Consider the following 22167-nt stretch of genomic DNA (forward strand, 5'->3'; position numbering starts at 1 on the left):
TCTCTTTCTCTCTCTCTTTCTCTCTCTCTTTCTCTCTCTCTTTCTCTCTCTCTTTCTCTCTCTCTTTCTCTCTCTCTTTCTCTCTCTTTCTCTCTCTTTCTCTCTCTCTTTCTCTCTCTCTTTCTCTCTCTCTTTCTCTCTCTCTGTCTCTCTCTCTTTCTCTCTCTCTGTCTCTCTCTCTCTCTGTCTCTCTCTCTCTCTGTCTCTCTCTGTCTCTCTCTCTCTGTCTCTTTCGCTCTCTCTGTCTCTCGCTCTCTCTGTCTCTCGCTCTCTCTGTCTCTCTCTCTCTCTGTCTCTCTCTGTCTCTGTCTCTCTCTGTCTCTGTCTCTCTCTGTCTCTGTCTCTCTGTCTCTGTCTCTCTCTCTCTCTGTCTCTCTCTCTCTCTGTCTCTCTCTCTCTCTCTGTCTCTCTCTCTCTCTGTCTCTCTCTCTCTCTGTCTCTCTCTCTCTCGGCCATCCTCTTTCTCCCTCCCCCCCCTCCCCCACCCCAGAAGAGTCGGGGTGCTGGTGGGGAGGGTAGGAGAGAGTGAGAATCGAGAGGGGGAGTGAGAGTGAGAGTTGGGGCCTCAGCGGAGTCTCGGGCCTTAGTTCCTGCTGCTTGGCACCACGTAGAGAGAATGATACGTGGCCAGGAGGGGAGGTGGGGCTTGACAGGCGCATGTCTATCAAAAAAAGTGTAGTACAAATAGTTACACTGTTGATTTAACAGAGACCCCTGCTTTATTTTGTTGTCACTGGCAGTAAACTGGGAAATAATGCGATTCTGTAACTTATAATCCATTAAATAACAATGAATGCATGATGGAGCAACGCCACTGTTAATATAATTGCAACCGGGCTGAGAAACTGCTGTCTCCTAGGCACTGTTCAGTACACTAATGAAAATGGGCTCTCACGCAGCCTCTGCTTAATCAGGACGTTCTGATTTTTGCCCTGATATTGAAGCAGCTTTCCTGCATGAAAAGATCTTCCAAAGCTGAATGTTACTGCAGCTGGAGTTCGAGCGGGTCCATGGTTCATTTGTTCCTCATGTTGCTCAATCAGAGAGTGATACCTTATTGTATTAGGCCCAAAATGTAAGGATTAATCTGTGCATCATCAAAATACAATAAAATACTAAACCCTCTGGCTGAGAAATGCAAAAAAACAAGTGAAGCATATTCCACCCAAAGTGTAATAGTGCATTAAACTCATTAGAAGCAGAGAAATAAAGTCATTCGGATATCTGGCTGTTGGCGACGGTGTGCAGAGCGGAAGTGTCCTGCTGTGGGGTTTATCCGAGGTTTTCAGGACTTGGGTTGTGAGGTTCGACTCTCGCTCACTGACAGAACGAAGCAGACATTTTCCAACCCTTCAAAAATAAAATGATAAAATTTCATTTTAAATAGCCTTAGGAACAAAGCGGGTGCATTAAATTAAAGCTGCAATCTAATACTTTGTGAAATGAAGTTCCTTTTAAAATAGCTTCCCAGTATTTTAGAGGAGTGTTTAGTGTTATAGTCAAGCGTGTCTGAGGCCTTCACTCATTGGCTGCACCATTTCTGATCAGTTAGATTTTGTTTCTCTTTCACTCCTGCAGCTCTCCCCCCCCCCCCCCCCCCCCCCCACCACACATGGTCCCTCCCCCCGCGGCCCCTCCCTCCACCGCACACGGCACCTCCCTCCACAGCACGCGGTCTGACCCATGGGGGGGTGCGGAATCTTCTCTTTCCTTAAGTCTGGCAGTCCTGCTCAGTACTTGCAGCCCAGAGGCACACATCAGTATTTCCTAATTTGCCTTCTCTTTACTCCATTCTGCATTAATGACCTTGACCTTATAGTTTGGTTTCCCAATTTCAGCCAGTTCTGTAAATGTATTGGGTATTTTTGGAGATGTGTTAAAGGTTAATTAGAGATTTTTAAGTGACATTTCATGGGCCCTCTTCAATTTTAATTGGTTTCTGACCTCTCTATCCATACCATCCTAAAACTACTAGCAGTTTCCTGTTTTAATGAATATAATTATTCAGCACCTTTACAGTCGCTCTTAACAAACACCCCACTGATGCTCTGCAGTCTTTTGTGATCATTTATCTTTCCACCTCCCCTCAGCTTGCTCACTCATCTTTTAAAATCTGCCCTGATCCAAGTTCTAGTTTTTGTTCTGACTTTTTCCCTTTCTAGTTGTATCTTGGAACTTATAATATGGCCACTGTTCCTGTGGTGCTCACCCACATTTAGCTCATCTACCTGATCTATTTCATTGCCCATAACCACATCTAGTAACACCTCCTCCCTCGTAGGCTGACTAATGTAGTGCTTTAGGAAGGAGTCCTGAGCATAGATTAGAAATTCTATTCTCTTTTCTCCAGCTCCAGGATACCGACTGCAGGACAAGTTGTAGTTCTCGGAAGGAGCCAGTAAGGAGCGTGTTAGGGTAGTCGAGTCTGCAATGATGAAGAATGCATCAGGTTTTCAGTGACAGAGGAGCTAAGATAAGGCAAAGGGAAGTGTTGCAGAGGTGGATAGGATGTGGTGTTTAAAGCTCAGCTCAGGGTTGAACAGGACCCCCTCACTGCACCCCACGGAGCTGGGATTCCCCCTCACTGCACCCCACGGAGAGCTGGGACCCCCCCCTCACTGCACCCCACGGAGAGCTGGGACCCCCCCCTCACTGCACCCCACGGAGAGCTGGGACCCCCCCCTCACTGCACCCCACGGAGAGCTGGGACCCCCCCCTCACTGCACCACACGGAGAGCTGGGACCCCCCCCTCACTGCACCCCACGGAGAGCTGGGACCCCCCCCTCACTGCACCCCACGGAGAGCTGGGACCCCCCCTCACTGCACCCCACGGAGAGCTGGGACCCCCCCTCACTGCACCCCACGGAGAGCTGGGACCCCCCCTCACTGCACCCCACGGAGAGCTGGGACCCCCCCTCACTGCACCCCACGGAGAGCTGGGACCCCCCCTCACTGCACTCCAGGAGAGCTGGGACCCCCCCTCACTGCACCCCACGGAGAGCTGGGACCCCCCCCTCACTGCACCCCACGGAGAGCTTGGGAGCCCCCCCCTCACTGCACCCCACGGAGAGCTTGGGAGCCCCCCCCTCACTGCACTCCACGGAGAGCTTGGGAGCCCCCCCTCACTGCACCCCACGGAGAGCTTGGGAGCCCCCCCTCACTGCACCCCACGGAGAGCTCACTGCACCCCACGGAGAGCTTGGGAGCCCCCCCTCACTGCACCCCACGGAGAGCTTGGGAGCCCCCCCTCACTGCACCCCACGGAGAGCTTGGGAGCCCCCCCTCACTGCACCCCACGGAGAGCTTGGGAGCCCCCCCTCACTGCACCCCACGGAGAGCTTGGGAGCCCCCCCTCACTGCACCCCACGGAGAGCTTGGGAGCCCCCCCTCACTGCACCCCACGGAGAGCTTGTGAGCCCCCCCTCACTGCACCCCACGGAGAGCTTGGGAGCCCCTCACCGCACTGCACCCCACGGAGAGCTTGGGAGCCCCTCACCGCACTGCACCCCACGGAGCTTGGGAGCCCCTCACCGCACTGCACCCCACGGAGCTTGGGAGCCCCTCACCGCACCACACGGAGCTGGGACTCTCCTCACCACCACACACGGAGCTGGGACCCTCCTCACCACCACACGGGGACCTGGGCTGCAGTCACTGATGTAATGTAGCCAATTAGTGCACAGCATGATCCCACAAAAAGTAATGTGATGATGACCGGATAATCTGTTTTGTGATGTTGGTTGGGGATTAAATATTGGCCTAGGACGCTGAGGAGAACTCCCCTGCCCTTTTTCAAATCGTGACGTGGGATCTTTTATGTCCATCTGCAAGGGCAGATAGAGCCTCAGTTTAACGTTTCATCTGCAAGACTGCACCGCTGATAGTGCAGCACTCCCTCAGTATTGCATTGGGAGTGTCAGCCTGGATTATGTGCTTATGTCTCTGGAGTAGGACTTGAACCCACAACCTTCCGACTCAGAGATGAGAGTGCTGCCCACTGAGCTACTGTGGACACTAATGTTTGTTTAAAAGATCAACACAGGACTATTGGAGCATTCTGTGTCTGGGCAAGAGGTTTGTGATGAGTGCTCCTGGGAGCTTAATATATAAAAGAGGGTGATGATGGTTTACCTTGCAAATTGCTGTCTCCTGCTTTAAGGTCTGCTATGTTACCATGTGTTGAACCAGCGGTCTTATCTTGTCTCTGCTGCAGGATATCACACCGTACATGAATCCCTGTCCGTACACAGTCTCGCCGAACACTCACGTGTCTCAGGTCTTCAACCTGTTCCGCACCATGGGACTGAGGCACCTGCCAGTGGTCAATGCTGTGGGAGAGGTGAGTTAAGGATGGGGGGGGTCACCCGACTGGACTTTGGGTTGGGGGGTCAGCATCAGGACAAGGGGGTCATCTCAGGGGTGGGGGGCTCAGCAGAGGCTGTTAATGAGTTCAGCACATGTTGTTCTTTCTGTTACTGCTGTGTGCTCATTCCCCAATTCATTATTTTCCTGAAAATGTTTCTGAAATCCCAGGTACCACTGTTACCTATTCTGCTTTCTCTGAAATGTTAGTAAAAACAAAGGCACAATGAGAATAGGATTGAAGGGTAATCTCTGTTTCTGATGTGCGGGCTCTGCACACTTGTTACCAAATATTTTGAGTTTGGATTGTGAGTCGGAGCCTGATTAATGCTGAGCGTGCTGCTTCAGTTGAAAGAAATGATTTATTGCAGTCAGTCAGGCAGACATGTTTAATGATTTTAAATTGCACCATTAATGAAATCCTGGGGGCTGTAATATAGGGATCCTTACTTAGTTCTGGATTTTTAATGTGGATCCATTTGCACCAACGCTGGTGAGTTTCTTTGGGTCAGGGAGGATTTGAAATGGCCAAACTGCATTTTTAATTTTTATCAGTTGAGCTCCATTTCCTTTTTGCTGTTAGCTGCTTTACTTGAGAGCATAACCCAGCTCACCCTGAACCTCCAGCAGGGTTCTGGACTCTTGCTCTGTCGTCATAGCTACATCTGGGGTAGGATCAGACTCAGATAATCGACTAGTCTGTGGATCACGAAGGCTAGAGATGCTGGAAATCCTATCTATGAAATGGAACTGACAGAGCAGTGATTGATTGGTTTCACGCGGGTTTTACCTGGCTACCTTCGGGGATTGAGGGAATTTTATTGGATTCTCCTTGTGGGAGTTTCCGTGATTGATTGATGATCTCTGATATCAGTAAACATGCCTATTGGCATAGTGTCGTGTTACTTAATGAAAACCATTTCAGAGTTGAGGAAATAGTTGTGATTCAATTACGAGTTTGACTAAATAAAAATAGGAGGGAGGGGACTTCGAGGAACTGTGCTGAGCCCGTGCGCTTGTGGAGTTTGATGAAATCCTGTCATCTGAATCTATTTTTATTATTCCTTTACTTTAGATTGTTGGAATCATCACACGACATAATTTGAGCCATGATTTTCTATTGATGAAACTGCGGCAGCACAACATGACGATCTGATACTCTTCCTCACAGTGCAACATTCCAGAACCTTCTGCCCTGCACTGCGATGACTTTGATTTTCAGGGGCCATCTAAAAAGGCAGGACATTCCTTGGTGCCAGTCCCACTCATCCACCTGCGAAACAGGCGTCGAATTAGCTAGAGACAGCCACTGAAGGACCTCGGCCCCTGACGTTGGTCTATAATTCGCAGCACTACTCGCCCCTGTTTAAAGTAGTTGGTGGCTGATTTTGTTAATTGTGGAACTAACTGCGGTGTTTGTTTGTCTGTATTCATGTGAGAAAGGGCAGCAGTGAAAGGGAGCGGTTCCTTTTATATTAGGTAAGCTACTGCAGTTCGGCCTCCAGATGTATGAGGGTTTTGCAGTGAGTGAAGCCAGTCGAACATTTTACTGAGTTTTGCAGTTGGTTGACTTTGCACAGCACTCATGGTCGATCTGATCAGTATCAAAGGGACAGATCTGGAAAAGGCACAAAACATGAAAGCACTAACAAGGCAAAATCAGAACAACTCACTAACCGAGTCGTTGAGAAATAGGTAACAGTTTGACACTATTGTTCTTTTGTTTCTTTGGCATTTTGTTCAACCACTAAATCTGCAGACAGAATCACTGGATACTGCAGTTCAGTAGGTAAATCTGTTCACAGGCACAAACCCAGGGTTTGGTTTGAACGGTACAGACAGAAAATGCTGGAAATGCATAGTCCCCAACTGAAAGGAGCAAAGATAGGATCTTCACCCCAAACAGTGACCTGTCTGCTGAAGGACCTGCTGTGTATTTCCAGCATTGGCGGTTTGTTCCATTTCAGAACGGTCGACGCTCCTGGTGGAGGAGTTTTCGTTGTCATTAGTAACCACTACAGTTCAGTCTGAGCCTTGCAGTGATACTCTTGCTGTGATCTCCATGGTAACATGGTTTCGGTTATAACGTGGGATGTACAGCTCCCCCAATCTCTGCAAATAATGTATTGCATGACAACACTACAATAAAAAATATTATTAATCTCTAATCACATTCAAGGGAACAATCAATGGCAGGTCTGAAAGAAATAGTATTGGAATCAGTGTAACAAGGCCCCAAGTGAAGCCTTTGATTTCTTAGTAGCTGTAATTGTAGCAGAGTAGCCCTTTGCCACGGACCACGGAGGGAACATGGGGTTAAGGTGCTTGAAAACCAGCTGAGAAATGTGACTAAAGCTGCTTGAATCAGTAAGCACAGGGAGCTGCTGATCGAGGATTTGTCTGAGATTGTTTAGAAATTGGCGAGCTGCCTTTCCCTGGTCTTTTCTCCCACTCTCAGCCTTGGCGACTGTTGTACTGTGGGCCTCGCCCCTTCACCTGGGCTTCTCAATTATACTGTTTGCACATCCATTGAGGGCATGGTGAGTCTTTCGTTCTGTTTTCTGTAACTCTCAAAGTTCAGATATCTCAGCAAGAAAAACAATTCCATGTTTTTAAAATTAATTTTAAAGAAGTAAGCTGCACAAAGGGAACTCAGAAATGGCTAGTCAAAAAATGAAAGGGAAAGGCTCCAATATTGAGCCTTCATTCAGAGGCCCTTGTTCTAAACTCCCTTTTTTATTAATTCTGCATTTTATACGGTTAAGTTCTTGCCTTTCAGAGTTTGTGTGCTTGGAACGTTAAAAAAAAAAAGTTTGATTTGGGACTTATCTTAAAGCACATTTTTTTTTAAACTTTTATTAGAAATCTTAGTTTTGTATGTCAATGTGTTTATTGCACCTGATCAGCCATTAATTTCTCTGTAGACCAGTGCAGGGAGCCCCCACTTGGTCCGCGCATCACATGACGACCCCTCCCCAGGACCACGCACCAATGGACCAGCCCCCCCCCCCCCCCCATAGGACCATGGAACTACCCCTGCCTGGGACCATGCACCAATGGACCCCCCCCCCCCCCCCATGAGACCACGCACCAATGGGACTACCCCTGCCTGGGACCACGCACCAATGGACCCCCCCCCCCCATGGGACCATGGAACTACCCCTGCCTGGGACCATGCACCAATGGACCCCACCCCCCCCCATGGGACCATGGGACTACCCCTGCCTGGGACCACGCACCAATGAACCCCCCCCCCTCCATGAGACCACGCACCATGGGACTACCCCTGCCCGCGACTATGGAGCACTGTGACCATGTGTGAAGTTTAAATCCAAGTTCCCATTATCTCTCTCTCAATTATAGACGGTTAAAAGATTGCTGCTCCAATTAGGATTTATCCACCACAGGCAACAGTGCTAAAAACAGCTCTTTCCAAACCTCCAGGCCCACAACATTCAAGGAAGGCAAAACACAAGGATGATCAGATGAGCACACCTGACCTGGGTTCCAGTCTCTGGGCCACGTTGCAATTGTCTGTAAAACCTGAAATATTCAGTATGGTGGATGTTAGTTGCTGCAATTTGAGTATTATCACATTGTCATGTTTGCACTTATTATTTGATAGGAGCTAATTATTTCACATCAGAAAGCTTTTGAAGCCAAATGTAATTCTCATTTTATTTTTTTATTCCATGTTTTTAAAAGTTCTGTTTCTGTAATTATCTTTTAATTTTTTAAGATTAGGTTACATTGTAATAAACATTCCCATTTATCATCCTGCAGGTGTTGATACAGAATTCTCTTACTTATTTCTCAAGCATTATCTGAGTAATTCTGTAGCATTGTTAAATGGATGATTGTAGAGTTAGTTTGTCTCTCTGGGCTGGTACCTCCTCCAATTCCTTACACCCTCCAGATTGATAGGGCTTAAAACGTTAAATTATGAGGGCAGGTTTCATATACTAAGCTTCCTGTTCCTATGAAGCAGACTTGAGGGCTGACTGGCCACCTCCTGTTCTATGGAGCAGACTTGAGGTGCTGAATGGCCTCCTGTTCCTATGTCCCTATTTTGGGTGACTCGTGATCACCATTGGATATTCAGCAGGCGAAGCCAGGGCCCTGAACACAACGAATGATTCTTCATCAGCCACCCACCACCAGAGATCACCTTGACCCATGTCAATGATTCTTTTATCTGTGCCTTTCACTTCTCTGCTGCGGCACTGATTTGACAGACCCTGAACAAGAACATGCTGGGACATAACTGTACATAAAGCAGCTTCTGCGAGACAGTGAGTGGTTGTTACGGTTAGTGCTGTCAGCTTTGTGGCTGGGAGCACTGCCAAGCAAGAGATTGCGCGCTCGCACCGAGGAATAGTAGTAATACAGGCACAACTGAAATGCAGCAGCTAGCTGACCACTTTTTATATTGTTCCTTACCGGCCACAATTATTCACCAATCCGTAAACAATGCTCGTAAGCCTAGTGAATTGCATAGAAATTACAACATGGAAACGGGCTATTCAGCCCAACCCATTCATGTTGGTATTGATCCTCCGTACAAGCAGTACTCCCAATCCCATGTGCCTGTCCAGTTCTTATATCCCCCAATTCCCCTTTTCCTTCAGCCACCTATTCTTAAATGTTAACATTGTCTTTGCTTAACTCTGGCATCCACAACCTCGTAACCCGCTGTGTGAAAAATGTTTCTTCTGCTCTCTGTCCTAAGACTCTTGCATTTTATCTTGTATCTACGTTCCTTGGTTCTAGATCACTCAACCACTGGAAATAGTATTTCCATCGACTCTGTCCCATCCCTTCATAATTTTAAACACTTCTAGTATATCACCCCTTAAACTTCTCTTTTTTTTTTAAAAGCCATAATTTTTCTAGTCTTTCCTCATTTTTATTTTCTTAGTAGGCAGCATTCTCGTGAATCTCTGCTACTCCAGCTGTTGCCTAAACGTGAGTTGTTAATAAACAAGAGATTCTCGATACCTCAAACTCAGAATTAACTGCAGAATTTTTAGGAACAGAAAAAACCCACTAAACTCAACAAAGCCCATCCCTTATTTTGATCATCTCCAACCACTCCACCATATCCTTCTGCCTTTAGGAAATCAACCATTTGTCTTGAACCAATTCCTACTCTGATCCAGTGTCCATCCTTGGCCACTTATACAACTCGATTACCCTCTAGGTGAAAAAATTCGACCGGGTCTCCCATCTTACTTCTAACTTCCATATTTGAACTTGTCCCCGAGGATTTGAACCCTTGACATCATGAAGAAATTTACCTGGAACAATGTTAGAAATCCCCATCAGAATATTTCTGTCACTGGAAGTCTCCTATTTTCCAATGAGTATGGACCTGACTTCCTCAGCCATTCTTTGTACTATAAGCCTTGTCAGCTTGGCTCAGTTGGTAACACACTTGCCTCTGCTTTAAATAATTTGGGTTCAAATCCCACTCCAGAACTTGAGTACCTAACCTAGGCTGACACTCCAAGGTATTACTGAGGGAGTGCTGCATTGCCATACGTGATGTACTTTGGATGAGATGTTAAATCGAGGCCTTGTCAGCTCTTTCGTTGAATGTTGAAGAATCCATACGTTACTTGAAGAGCAAGGAATTCTCCCAGTGCCTTGTCCAACAGGTGATTTTATTAATGTGTTATTGCCCATTAAAGAGACACATCTGTGTTGTACTGAGTGCAGATTGAAGAGTGGGAATAACATTAGAGGGAAGTAGTAGGATGCTACTTTTCTACTGAAACCCCATGTGCTATTTGGGTGGGGGGGGGAGGGGTGCGGGGGGGTGGGGGGAGACATTTTTCGATGGCAGTTGAATCAATTGCAATGTCAGTGCAGGCCTGGGGCCAGGCCAGGTCAGCTGAATGGTTTGCACTACTAGGTCCTCAAAGAAAGCGAGCCTCATTCTTGAAGAAATTATTCAAGCGTCATATTGCCTAATCATTACTTTGTGATTTATTTCATCTTATCTCCTACTCTTTCCAACTTTGATGGTGGCCTGCATCATTGATCATTGCTGTTGATTTCCACCTCCCCCCCCCCCCCCCCCAGACTTCAAAAACCTAATGATGGTCATAGTAAATGGTTGGAGGAGGTAGTGAATGCACTTCAGATCATGATACTTCTGGCCATTGCCAGGCATTTGGACACTATAGAAATGAATGAGCAGAGAGTTTGGGAATGAGGCTACCTGTGTATTATGGTTGTAGTTTATATTTAAATAATGCCGTTCTCTTCCGTGAGACCATTGCATATTTTAAGGGAATATTAGATAAATACATGAAACTAAGGAAGGACACAGGGTTATGGGAACACAGCAGGGTAGTGGGATTAATTTTGGATTGCTCCAGTAAAGAGCTGGCACAGACATGATGGGTCAAATTCCCTCTTCTATGGTTCCTTGGTGTTCATTTAAACTAACTGCATTACAGAAGACTAGCATCTAGTGGCAACCTGGAACTCCCCAAAAATACTGTTGAGGTCAATTGAAAATGCCAAAACTGAGATTTAGATTTTTGTTAAGCAAGGGTATTGAGGGTTATGGAACTAAGGTGGGTAAATTGAGTTAAGATACAGATCAGCCATGACCTGATTGATTGATTGAATGGAGGAACAGGCTCAAGGGGCTGAATGGCCTATCCCTATTCCTATGTTCCAATATCTAGTGTACATCCATCATACTTTGTTACAGATGAAAATAATCTTTAAAAATGAGATAAAAAGCCAGTTATTGCATCATGCAGTCTGGCATTTACAAGCAACTAGTAGATTGTGGTAGCATTGCCCATGGTCAGTTGGTGAATCGACAAGTTATTAAAATATATACAAGCTGACAATTGAATTGGGAGAGACACTTTAGAAACTTGCACCGACAGAATAGATACTGGAACATTGAATGGGGAAAATGTAACCAAAAGTTGTGACAATGGGGAGTAAAGTTTGTGGACAGTGGTGTTTGTCCTTTGCATGATTTCATATGTAGATTATTTACTAACATGTAATTGACCTAAGGAATATCTAAACACCCACAATTAGCTGAATCTCAACATGGAATACTCAAGTCTATCCAAGAGCAATGCCAAGGACAGTCTGTTAGCTTCTATCTCTCACATCTAGCGTGTGTTTTGTCTGTCACACTTTGTTACACCGTGTCATACCTCTATCATTGCAAATCTTTTACATTTGCATCTGATTGGCTTAAATTATGCATTCATTAAAGAGCACAAATCACAATGAAGACCTAGGAAACATATGTATCGAACACAATTAAAGGGGACTACTAAGGACCTATGAAAACAACAAATCAAATATTAGCATCAGCAATATGCACCAATAAAAGTGAAATTGCTCCAAATATGTTAAAATACAGTAGGACACCATCCTAGTTTCTGCATGATGCGGAGAACTTATGTACGTTTTGCAATATAATAAAGATGTAAATGTTTGGAAATATTTTAAGTTATTAAATGTACCTATATATTAGAGCATGCTCTGCCATTCAATAGATCATGGCTGATCTTCAACTTCAACTCCACTTTCCCGCCCTATTCCCATATCCCCTGAATCGGCTACAGTTCAAAAGTCTACCCATCTCAGTTTGAATTTTTTTTTAATTCGTTGCCAATCTTTCTAATTCTTTGTCAAATCACAAACGCCAGAGGTCACCTTGCACACATCAAGGATCACTCTGCGCCAATGCTCTTAGCCAAAAGGCCTAGAGCCACTGCACCGTTCCTGGAAGTACTGCAATACCAGGTTCGTGCCATGGAGGTGGATGGGTCAGGTCCCCCACACACCTCCGTGGAGGTGGATGGGTCAAGCCACCCCACCCACCACCTATTTCCAAAAAAGCAAGCATATACCTTCCTGATCCAGGGAGAACCACCTTGGGGTTATGGTGGTTACTCCCCTGTCAGGTCAGTTACGCATGATCTTAGCCAAAAGGCCGAGAAGATCTCAGTTTGAATATACTCAACGATTCAGCATCCACAGCCTTTTGGGGTAGAGAATCCCAAAGATTCACAGCCCTCTGAGGAAGAAATTCCTCCTCATCTCAGACTTAAATGGCCAACCTTTTATCCTGAGACTATGCTGCCTAGTTCTAGACTCTCCAGCCAGGGGAAACAACCTCTCAGCATCTACCCTGTCAATCCCCCTCAGAATCGTATATGTTTCAATGAGATCACATTCTTCTAAACTCCAGACAGTATAGGCCCAATCTACTCAAATCTCTCCTCAGAGGACAACCCACTAATTCCAGGGAACAATCCAGTGAACCATTGTTGCACAGCATCTAAGGCAAATATGTCCTTCCTCAGATAAGGAGACCAAAACTGTGCACAGTACTCCAGGTATGATCTCATCAAAGCTCTGCAATTGTAGTAAGACTTCTTTACTCTTGTACTCCAACCCCCTTGCAATAAACAATACCTTTTATTTATACAATGCCTTTAACATAGTAAAAGGTGCTTCACAGCAGTGTTACAAGACCAAACATAAATTTTACACCGAGCCACAAAAAAATTAATTAAGGCAGATGACCAAAACCTTGGTTAAAGAGGTAGGTTTTAAGCAGTGTCTTAAAGGAGGAAAGAGAGGCTGAGTGGTTTAGGGAGGGAGTTCCAGAGCTTAGGGCCCAAACAGTTGAAGGCACGGCCACCAATGGTTAAGCAGTTATAATGAGGGACGTTCAAAACGGCAGAATTTGAGGAGCGCAGACATCTTGTGGAGTTATGAGGCTGAAAAGGATTACAGAGATGGGGAGAGGCAAGGCTGTGGAGTGATTTATAAATAAGGATGAGAATTTTGAAATCGAGGCGTTGTTTAACCGGGAGCCATTGTAAGTCAGAAAGCACAGGGGTAATGGATGATCATGACTTGGTGCGAGTTAGGACACGGACTACTGAGTTTTGGATGACCTCAAGTTTACATAATGTGGAAAGTGGGGGGCCAGCCAGGAGTGAGTTGGAGTAGTCAAGTCTAGAGGTAACAAAGGCATGAATGAGGGTTTCAGCAGCAGAAGAGCTGAAGTAGGGATGGAGGCAGCAATGTTACAAAGTGAAAAAAGGTGGTTTTAGTTATGCCGTGGATATGTGGCTGGAAACTCATTTCAGGGTCAAATATGACACCTAGGTTGTGAACAGTTTTGTTCACCCTCAGATTGATGCTAGGGAGGGGGATGGAGTCAGTGGTTAGGGAACGCAGATAATGGCTTTGGTCTTCCGAATATTTAATTGGAGAAAATCCCTGCTCATCCAGTATTGGATGTCGGATAAGCAATCTGGCAATTTAGATACCAAGCAGGGGTCGAGAGAAGTGGTGGAGAGGTAGAACTCGGTGTCCGTGTTTTTGGATGATGTCGCCAAGGGGCAACATATAGATGAGACATAAGAGGGACAGATCCTTGGGGGACACCAGAGGTAACGATGCGGGAGTGGGAAGAGAAGCCACTGCAGGAGATTTTCTGTCTACGATTAGATAGATAAGAATGGAACCAGGTGAGTACATTCCCATCTTCCTGGATGATGGTGGAGAGTGTTGGAGGAGGATAGAGTGGTCAGCTGCGTCAAAGGCTGCAGACAAGTCCAGAAGGACGAGGAGGGATAGTTTACCTTTGTCGCACTCATGAACTATGTAATTTGTGACGTTGATGAGAGCCATTTCAGTACTGTGGCAGGGGCGAAAACCAAGATTGAAGAGATTCAAACATTGAATTCATGGAAAGTTGGTCACGGATTTGGGAGGCGACAACACGTTTACGTACTTTGGACAGGAAAGGGAGGTTGGAGATGGGGTGATAGTTCGCAAGCAAAGTGGGGTCAAGGGTTGTTTTTTGAGGAGAGGGGTGATGACAGCAGATTTGAAGGAGAGGGGAACAGTACCTGAGGAGAGAGAACCGTTAACAATGTCGGCTAACATGAGAGTCAAAAAAGAAAGTTGACTGGGTCAGCAGTTTAGTGAGAATAGGTTCAAGGGAGCAGGAAGTGGGTCTCCTGAACAAGATGAGATTAGAGAGATCAAGAGGGGAGATCAAAGAGAAACTAGGAAAAGATGTGAGTTTTGGGCTAGGGCAGGTGGGAGCCTTAGTTGAAGTTTGGCCCTGAAGGAAGGGAACTCGCAGAGGCAGCTGATCGGATGGTCTCAATCTTTGAGACAAAGAAGTCCATGAGCTCCTCACACTTGTTGAAGGTGAGTGTGGTGGAGACAGGGGAGAGGGGTTAAAGGAAACGGTTAGCAGTAGAGAAAAGTAGCCGGGGGTTATTTTTGCAATCAGAATGATCCTGGAATAGTGAGCAGTTTTTGTCCACAAGAGTAGGAACTGATAATGTTTTATGTGTTTGAGCCAGATCTGGCGGTGAATGGCTAAACCAATGGTCCGCCATATCAATTCTGCACCTTTTTGACTTGAGGGAGCGAAGATGAGGGCTGTACCAGGGAGAAGGGCCAGCGTGGGAGAGAATAATCTTTTTAATTGGAACTAGAGCATCAAAGGTGGTGGTGAGAGTATGGTTGAGCAGATCGGTGGCTGTAGAAATGTCTTTGTTAAAAGCGGGCCAAAGATTGGCCTTAAAATAAAGACCAACATGCCATTTGCCTTCCTAATTGCTTGCTGTATTTGCATGCTAACTCTGTGTTTCCTGTACGAGGACATCGAAACCTCTATGATTTTAGTCTCTTAGATCTCTTTGTATTTTATTTATGCCAGACTCTTAGATTTTCATCTGAGGAAACTTGACATGGTGGTAGACCACAGGCATGCATCTACCTGCAATTCCTAGAAGTATTTATGATTAACAACAAGGTTGGGCATTCGCAGAGCAGGCCAGGATTTGCAGTTGGCATGCTCGTCTACTCTTCCACTTCTATGTATCCATGAAAATTATTGAGGATGAAAACTCCTTAGTAAATCACTTAAAGCAGTAGTGAAAGTTTGAATTTCAGCTCCCTTGAGATGAAGGGCAACATCCAATTAGCATTTTTGATGGCTTAGTGTACCTGACTACTAGTTTTCAATAAAAAAGCTACATACTGCGATGCTGGAAATCTGAAATAAAAACAGAAAATGCTGGAAATATTCAGCAGGTCAGGCGCAGCATCTGTGGAGAGAGGAAGAGTTATGGTTCAACAACTTGTAGCAAAACAATGCAAGGCATTTCACAGGAGTATTATAAGACAAAAAAATTAGACATCGAGCCACATAAGGAGAAATTAGGGCAGATGACCAAAAGCTTGGTCAGAAGGGTAGGTTTTAAGGAGCGTCTTAAAATAGGAAAGACAGGTGGAAAGGCAGAGAGGTTTAGGGAGGGAATTCCAAAGCTTAGGGCCTAGGCAACAGAAGGCACGGCCACCAATGGTTGAGCAATTATAATCAGGGATGCTCAAGAGGGCAGAATTAGAGGAGCGCAGATATCTCGGGGGTGGGGGGAGGGAGCTGGAGGAGCTAAAAGAAAGAGATCGGGAGAGGCGAGGCCATGGAGGGATTTGAAAACAAGGATGAGAACTTTCAGGTCGATGACCTTTCGTCAGAACTGGTTTTCAATTATTTGTGTGCTTGGACTCAATGTTCCCTCTAATTTTCTTTAGGGCCACGCGGTCCATTCACAAATCCGCAAATGCACAATTTTTGAATTTAAAAGTTGGTGAGCTGGCTGCACGAGAGCAATGTCCTCAGCTTTTAATACTCTGGGTTGGAAACCATCAGATTCTGGAGATTTATCTATCCTAAGTCCCATTATTTTCTCCATTACCACCTTTTACTTGTATTGAATCAAATGTTCTTCCCCTTGCTTTATTTTTGTTTCCCTTCTGTCACTGGTATTTTATCCTCTTCCTCTGTGAAAACAGATATAAAGTACACATTTAATAAATCTGCCATTACCTTGTTGTCCATTATAGTATTACCTGTGCCTGTCTTTAATAGGCCCACATCTTCCTTAGCCACTCTTACTCTTAATGTATTTTGTTATATACACAAATCTTTGAGGCTGGCAGGACAAATGGATAAGGCTGTTATTAAAGCATATGGGATCCTTAGCTTCATAAATAAAGCACAGGAGCAAAGAAATGATGGTAAATCTTTATAAATCACTGGTTAGACCTCAGCTAGAGTATTGTGTCTAATTCTGGGCACCATACTTTTGGAAAAGTGTCAAGGCCTTGGAGAGGATGCAGAGCAGATTTATCATAATGGTACATGGGACCAGTTATGTAAAGAGGCTGGAGAAGCTGGGATTGTTCTCCTTCGGGAAGGTCAAGAGAGGATTTAATTATAAGGGGAGATGTTCAAAATTATGAGGGATTTTGATAGAGTAGATGAGAGGGGTTCAATAACATAGAAACATAGAAAATAGGTGCAGGAGTAGGCCATTTGGTCCTTTGAGCCTGTACCACCATTCAATAAGATCATGGCTGATCATTCACCTCAGTACCCCCTTCCTGCTTTCTCTCAATACCCCTTGATCCCTTTAGCCGTAAGGGCCATATCTAACTCCCTCTTGAATATATCCAACGAACTGGCATCAACAACTCTCTGTGGTACGGAATTCCACAGGTTAACAACTCTCTGAGTGAAGAAGTTTCTCCTCATCTTGGTCCTAAATGGCTTACCCCTTATCCTTAGACTATGTCTCCTGGTTCTGGACTTCCCCAACATAGGGAACATACTTCCTGCATCTAACCTGTCCAGTCCTGTCAGTATTTTATATGTTTCTATGAGATCCCTCTCATTCTTCTAAACTCCAGTGAATACAGGCCCAGTCAATCCAGTCTCTCCTCATATGTCAGTCCTGCCATCCCAGCAATCAGTCTGGTGAACTTTCGCTGCACTCCCTCAATAGCAAGAATGTCCTTCCTCAGATTAGGAGACCAAAACTGAACACAATATTCCAGGTGAGGCCTCACCAAGGTCCTGTACAACTGCAGTAAGATCTCCCTGCTCCTATACTCAAATCCCCTAGCTATGAAGGCCAACATGCCATTTGTCTTCGTCACCGCCTGCTGTACCTGCATGCTAACTTTCAATGACTGATGTACCATGACACCCAGGTCTCTTTGCACCTTCCCTTTTCCTAATCTGCCACCATTCAGATAATATTCTACCTTCGGGTTTTTGCCACCAAAGTGGATAACCTCACATTTATCCACATTATACTGCATCTGCCATGCATTTGCCCACTCACCTAACCTGTCCAAATCACCCTGCAGCCTCTTAGCATCCTCCTCACAGCTCACACTGCCACCCAGTTTAGTGTCATCTGCAAACTTGGAGATATTACACTCAATTCCTTCATCCAAATCATTAACGTATATTGTAAAGAGCTGGGGTCCCAGCACTGAGCCCTGCAGCACTCCACGAGTCACTGCCTCCCATTCTGAAAAGATCCCGTTTATCCCGACTCTCTGCTTCCTGTCTGCCAACCAGTTCTCTATCCACGTCAATACATTACCCCCTATACCACGTGCTTTAATTTTGCACACCAATCTCTTGTGTGGGACCTTGTCAAAAGCCTTTTGAAAGTTCAAATACACCACATCCACTGGTTCTCCCTTGTCCACTCCACTAGTTACATCCTCAAAAAATTCCAGAAGATTTGTCAAGCATGATTTCCCTTTCATAAATCCATGCTGACTTGGACCGATCCTGTCACTGCTTTCCAAATGCGCTGCTATTTCATCCTTAATAATTGATTCCAACATTTTCCCCACCACTGATGTCAGGCTAACTGGTCTATAATTCCCCATTTTCTCTCTACCTCCTTTCTTAAAAAGTGGTGTTACATTAGCTACACTCCAGTCCATAGGAACTGATCCAGAGTCGATAGACTGCTGGAAAATGCTCACCAATGGATCCACTATTTCTAGGGCCACTTCCTTAAGTACTCTGGGATGCAGACTATCAGGCCCTGGGGATTTATCGGCCTTCAATCGCATCAATTTCTCTAACACAATTTCCTGACTAATAACCATAGGGAACAGATTTAAGGTAATTGGCCAAAAAAAAGCTGGGGTGGTGGGGAAGATGAGCAGTAATATTTTTACTCAGCAAGAAATTTAGAACTCAGCAGAGGAGGACAAAGGGTTTGATTAGGGCAGGGAAAATGGAGTACGAGAAGAAGCTTGCAGGGAACATTAAGGCGGATTGCAAAAGTTTCTATAGGTATGTAAAGAGAAAAAGGTTGGTGAAGACAAACGTAGGTCCCCTGCAGTCAGAATCAGGGGAAGTCATAACGGGGAACAAAGAAATGGCAGACCAATTGAACAAGTACTTTGGTTCGGTATTCACTAAGGAGGATACAAACAACCTTCCGGATATAAAAGGGGTCAGAGGGTCTAGTAAGGAGGGGGAACTGAGGGAAATCTTTATTAATCGGGAAATTGTGTTGGGGAAATTGATGGGATTGAAGGCCGATAAATCCCCAGGGCCTGATGGACTGCATCCTAGAGTACTTAAGGAGGTGGCCTTGGAAATAGCGGATGCATTGACAGTCATTTTCCAACATTCCATTGACTCTGGATCAGTTCCTATGGAGTGGAGGGTAGCCAATGTAACCCCACTTTTTAAAAAAGGAGGGAGAGAGAAAACAGGGAATTATAGACCGGTCAGCCTGACCTCAGTAGTGGGTAAAATGATGGAATCAATTATTAAGGATGTCATAGCAGTGCATCTGGAAAATGGTGACATGATAGGCCCAAGTCAGCATGGATTTGTGAAAGGGAAATCATGCTTGACAAATCTTCTGGAATTTTTTGAGGATGTTTCCAGTAAAGTGGACAAAGGAGAACCAGTTGATGTGGTATATTTGGACTTTCAGAAGGCTTTCGACAAGGTCCCACACAAGAGATTAATGTGCAAAGTTAAAGCACATGGGATTGGGGGTAGTGTGCTGACGTGGATTGAGAACTGGTTGTCAGACAGGAAGCAAAGAGTAGGAGTAAATGGGTACTTTTCAGAATGGCAGGCAGTGACTAGTGGGGTACCGCAAGGTTCTGTGCTGGGGCCCCAGCTGTTTACATTGTACATTAATGATTTAGACGAGGGGATTAAATGCAGTATCTCCAAATTTGCGGATGATACTAAGTTGGGTGGCAGTGTGAGCTGCGAGGAGGATGCTATTAGGCTGCAGAGTGACTTGGATAGGTTAGGTGAGTGGGCAAATGCATGGCAGATGAAGTATAATGTGGATAAATGTGAGGTTATCCACTTTGGTGGTAAAAACAGAGAGACAGACTATTATCTGAATGGTGACAGATTAGGAAAAGGGAAGGTGCAACGAGACCTGGGTGTCATGGTACATCAGTCATTGAAGGTTGGCATGCAGGTACAGCAGGCGGTTAAGAAAGCAAATGGCATGTTGGCCTTCATAGCGAGGGGATTTGAGTACAGGGGCAGGGAGGTGTTGCTACAGTTGTACAGGGCCTTGGTGAGGCCACACCTGGAGTATTGTGTACAGTTTTGGTCTCCTAACTTGAGGAAGGACATTCTTGCTATTGAGGGAGTGCAGCGAAGGTTCACCAGACTGATTCCCGGGATGGCGGGACTGACCTATCAAGAAAGATTGGATCAACTGGGCTTGTATTCACTGGAGTTCAGAAGAATGAGAGGGGACCTCATAGAAACGTTTAAAATTCTGACGGGTTTAGACAGGTTAGATGCAGAAAGAATGTTCCCAATGTTGGGGAAGTCCAGAACCAGGGGTCACAGTCTGAGGATAAGGGGTAAGCCATTTAGGACCGAGATGAGGAGAAACTTCTTCACCCAGAGAGTGGTGAACCTGTGGAATTCTCTGCCACAGAAAGTAGTTGAGGCCAATTCACTAAATATATTCAAAAGGGAGTTAGATGAAGTCCTTACTACTAGGGGGATCAAGGGTTATGGCGAGAAAGCAGGAAGGGGGTACTGAAGTTTCATGTTCAGCCATGAACTCATTGAATGGCGGTGCAGGCTAGAAGGGCTGAATGGCCTGCTCCTGCACCTATTTTCTATGTTTCTATGTTTCTATATTCTGGAATGCACTGCCTGAAAGGGTGGTGGAAGCAGATTCAATAATAAATTTCAAAAGGGAGATGAATATATGCTTTAAAATTGCCCTGCGCTTGCTGACCTACATTGGTTCTTGGTCCAGCAATGCCTTGATTTTAAAATTCACATCCTTGTTTTCAAATTCCTCCATGGCCTCACCCCTCCCTATCTTTGTAAACTCCTCCAGAGCTCTAGCTCTCCGAGATGTCTGCGCTCCTCCAATTCTGGCGTCACACGCATCCCCAATTTTAATCGCTCCGGTATTGGTGGCCATGCCTTCAGCTTCCTGGGCCCTAAGCTCTGGAATTCCCTCCCTAAGCCTCTCCATCTCTCCACATCTCTCCTCCTTTAAGACGCTTCTTAAAACCTACGTCTCACCTGCCCTAACATGTGGCTCATTGTCAACATTTGTTTGATAATCACACTTGTGAAGTGCCTTGGGATGTTTTACTACGTTAAAGCGGTATATAAATGTTTCTTGTTGTAAAAAGGAAAGTGTTGCAGGGCAAGGGGCAAAGATCAGGGGAGTGGGGCTAATTGGTTAGCTCTACCAAAGAGCTACCAGAGGCAGATGGGCCAAATGGCCTCCTTCTGCGCTGTAAGATTCTATGAAAAACTTTTACTCTTAGCCTTTATGTTAATTTCAAGTTTTTATTTGCAAAATAATAAGTCATTGAGGTAAAAACAGAAAATGCTGGAAATACTCAGCAAGTCAGGCAGCATCTGTGGAGAGAGAAACAGAGTTAACGTTTCAGGTCGATGACCCTTCGTCAGGAATGGAAAAAAATTTAACAGAAGGGGGGGAAGGGGAGGAAAGAACGAAAGGAAAGGTTTGTGATAGGGTGGATGGCAGGAGTGATTAAATGACAAAAGATATGAGTGTACAAAACAAAAGGAGATGGTAATGGGACAAGTCAAGAAACAAAAGATCAGTCTAGAAGAGGAGTGAATAGTAGCGGCAGAATCATCAACAGCTGCCATTTGGAAAAAAATAGGGGCAGAGGTTATGATCTGAAATTGTTGAACTGGATGTTGAGCTCAGTAATTGAGGTATGTTGTGCTGAAAATGCCTGAGCTGCCAGAGCTTGGTGTCCTCGGGATTGGCAACAGCGGCCGGTCACGTGAGGCAGAGAATTGGCGGGATCGGAAGTTGGTGAGAGTGCTCACGGAGCACGCGGCGCGGCCTGACCCCTGACCCCTAGGCGGGGGGGTGGGTACCTGACGGACGCGAGCCAGGCGGCCGAGCAGTCGGTACAGTGAACTTATTTATTATCGGTTGAACTGCGGGGCGGGTCCCGGGTTTCGGTAACCGCGGTGAGTTGTGACCGGAGGTCAGTGAGGGGGCCGAAATGATGTGGGTTTTGTTTGTTTTAGTTTTGTGAAGGACAGTGAAGCCCGGCGGAGCTTTAACCCGTTGCTCGGGGTGTTCACACAGCTTGGAGTTGGCGGTGGGCCGGAGCTCCCAGTGTGAGGCGGCGGATCCCCGCCGTCTGGCAGTGACTGCAACCGGTTCTCGGGACCTGCTTCCCCGGGTCACATCACACAGCGGCTGGCATGGCGCCTCCACATTAAACACCGACCGGGCTTTCAACAAACGCTGGGAATTGTCACTCTCCAGGTTTTGAGAAAGGGACCGGTTCATTTATTCTCAGAAAGTCATGGGTTCAAATAGCCTGGATCAGGTGGAGTGTAACCGTGACGGGAGCAGCTTTAAGTTGTGAAAGGGGACGAGAGGAGTGTTCATGTCTGAGTC

General features: G+C 45.8%; 1 protein-coding gene and 1 pseudogene across 3 annotated transcripts in view; one reads left to right on the forward strand and one right to left on the reverse strand.

Moving 5' to 3' along the window:
* The window catches only part of clcn6 (chloride channel 6), a 72735-nt gene extending 64616 nt beyond the window's left edge, over positions 1-8119 (forward strand). For 2 of the 3 annotated variants that reach the window (XM_070860363.1, XM_070860364.1), the window contains 2 exons: positions 4215-4340; positions 5439-8119. In XM_070860363.1, the coding sequence (XP_070716464.1) occupies positions 4215-4340; positions 5439-5519 (207 nt within the window). In that variant the 3' untranslated portion in view covers positions 5520-8119. Of the gene's footprint in view, positions 1-2350; positions 2659-4214; positions 4341-5438 lie in introns of those variants that run through there. The other variant, XM_070860365.1, reaches the window with a different exon arrangement.
* A 3995-nt stretch (positions 8120-12114) lies between these two features.
* LOC139229493 (U2 spliceosomal RNA) lies at positions 12115-12353 on the reverse strand (annotated as a pseudogene).
* Positions 12354-22167: the final 9814 nt, after the last annotated feature.

Source organism: Pristiophorus japonicus, chromosome 18 (assembly GCF_044704955.1).
Source record: "Pristiophorus japonicus isolate sPriJap1 chromosome 18, sPriJap1.hap1, whole genome shotgun sequence".
In the NCBI taxonomy this organism is placed as follows: domain Eukaryota; kingdom Metazoa; phylum Chordata; class Chondrichthyes; family Pristiophoridae; genus Pristiophorus; species Pristiophorus japonicus.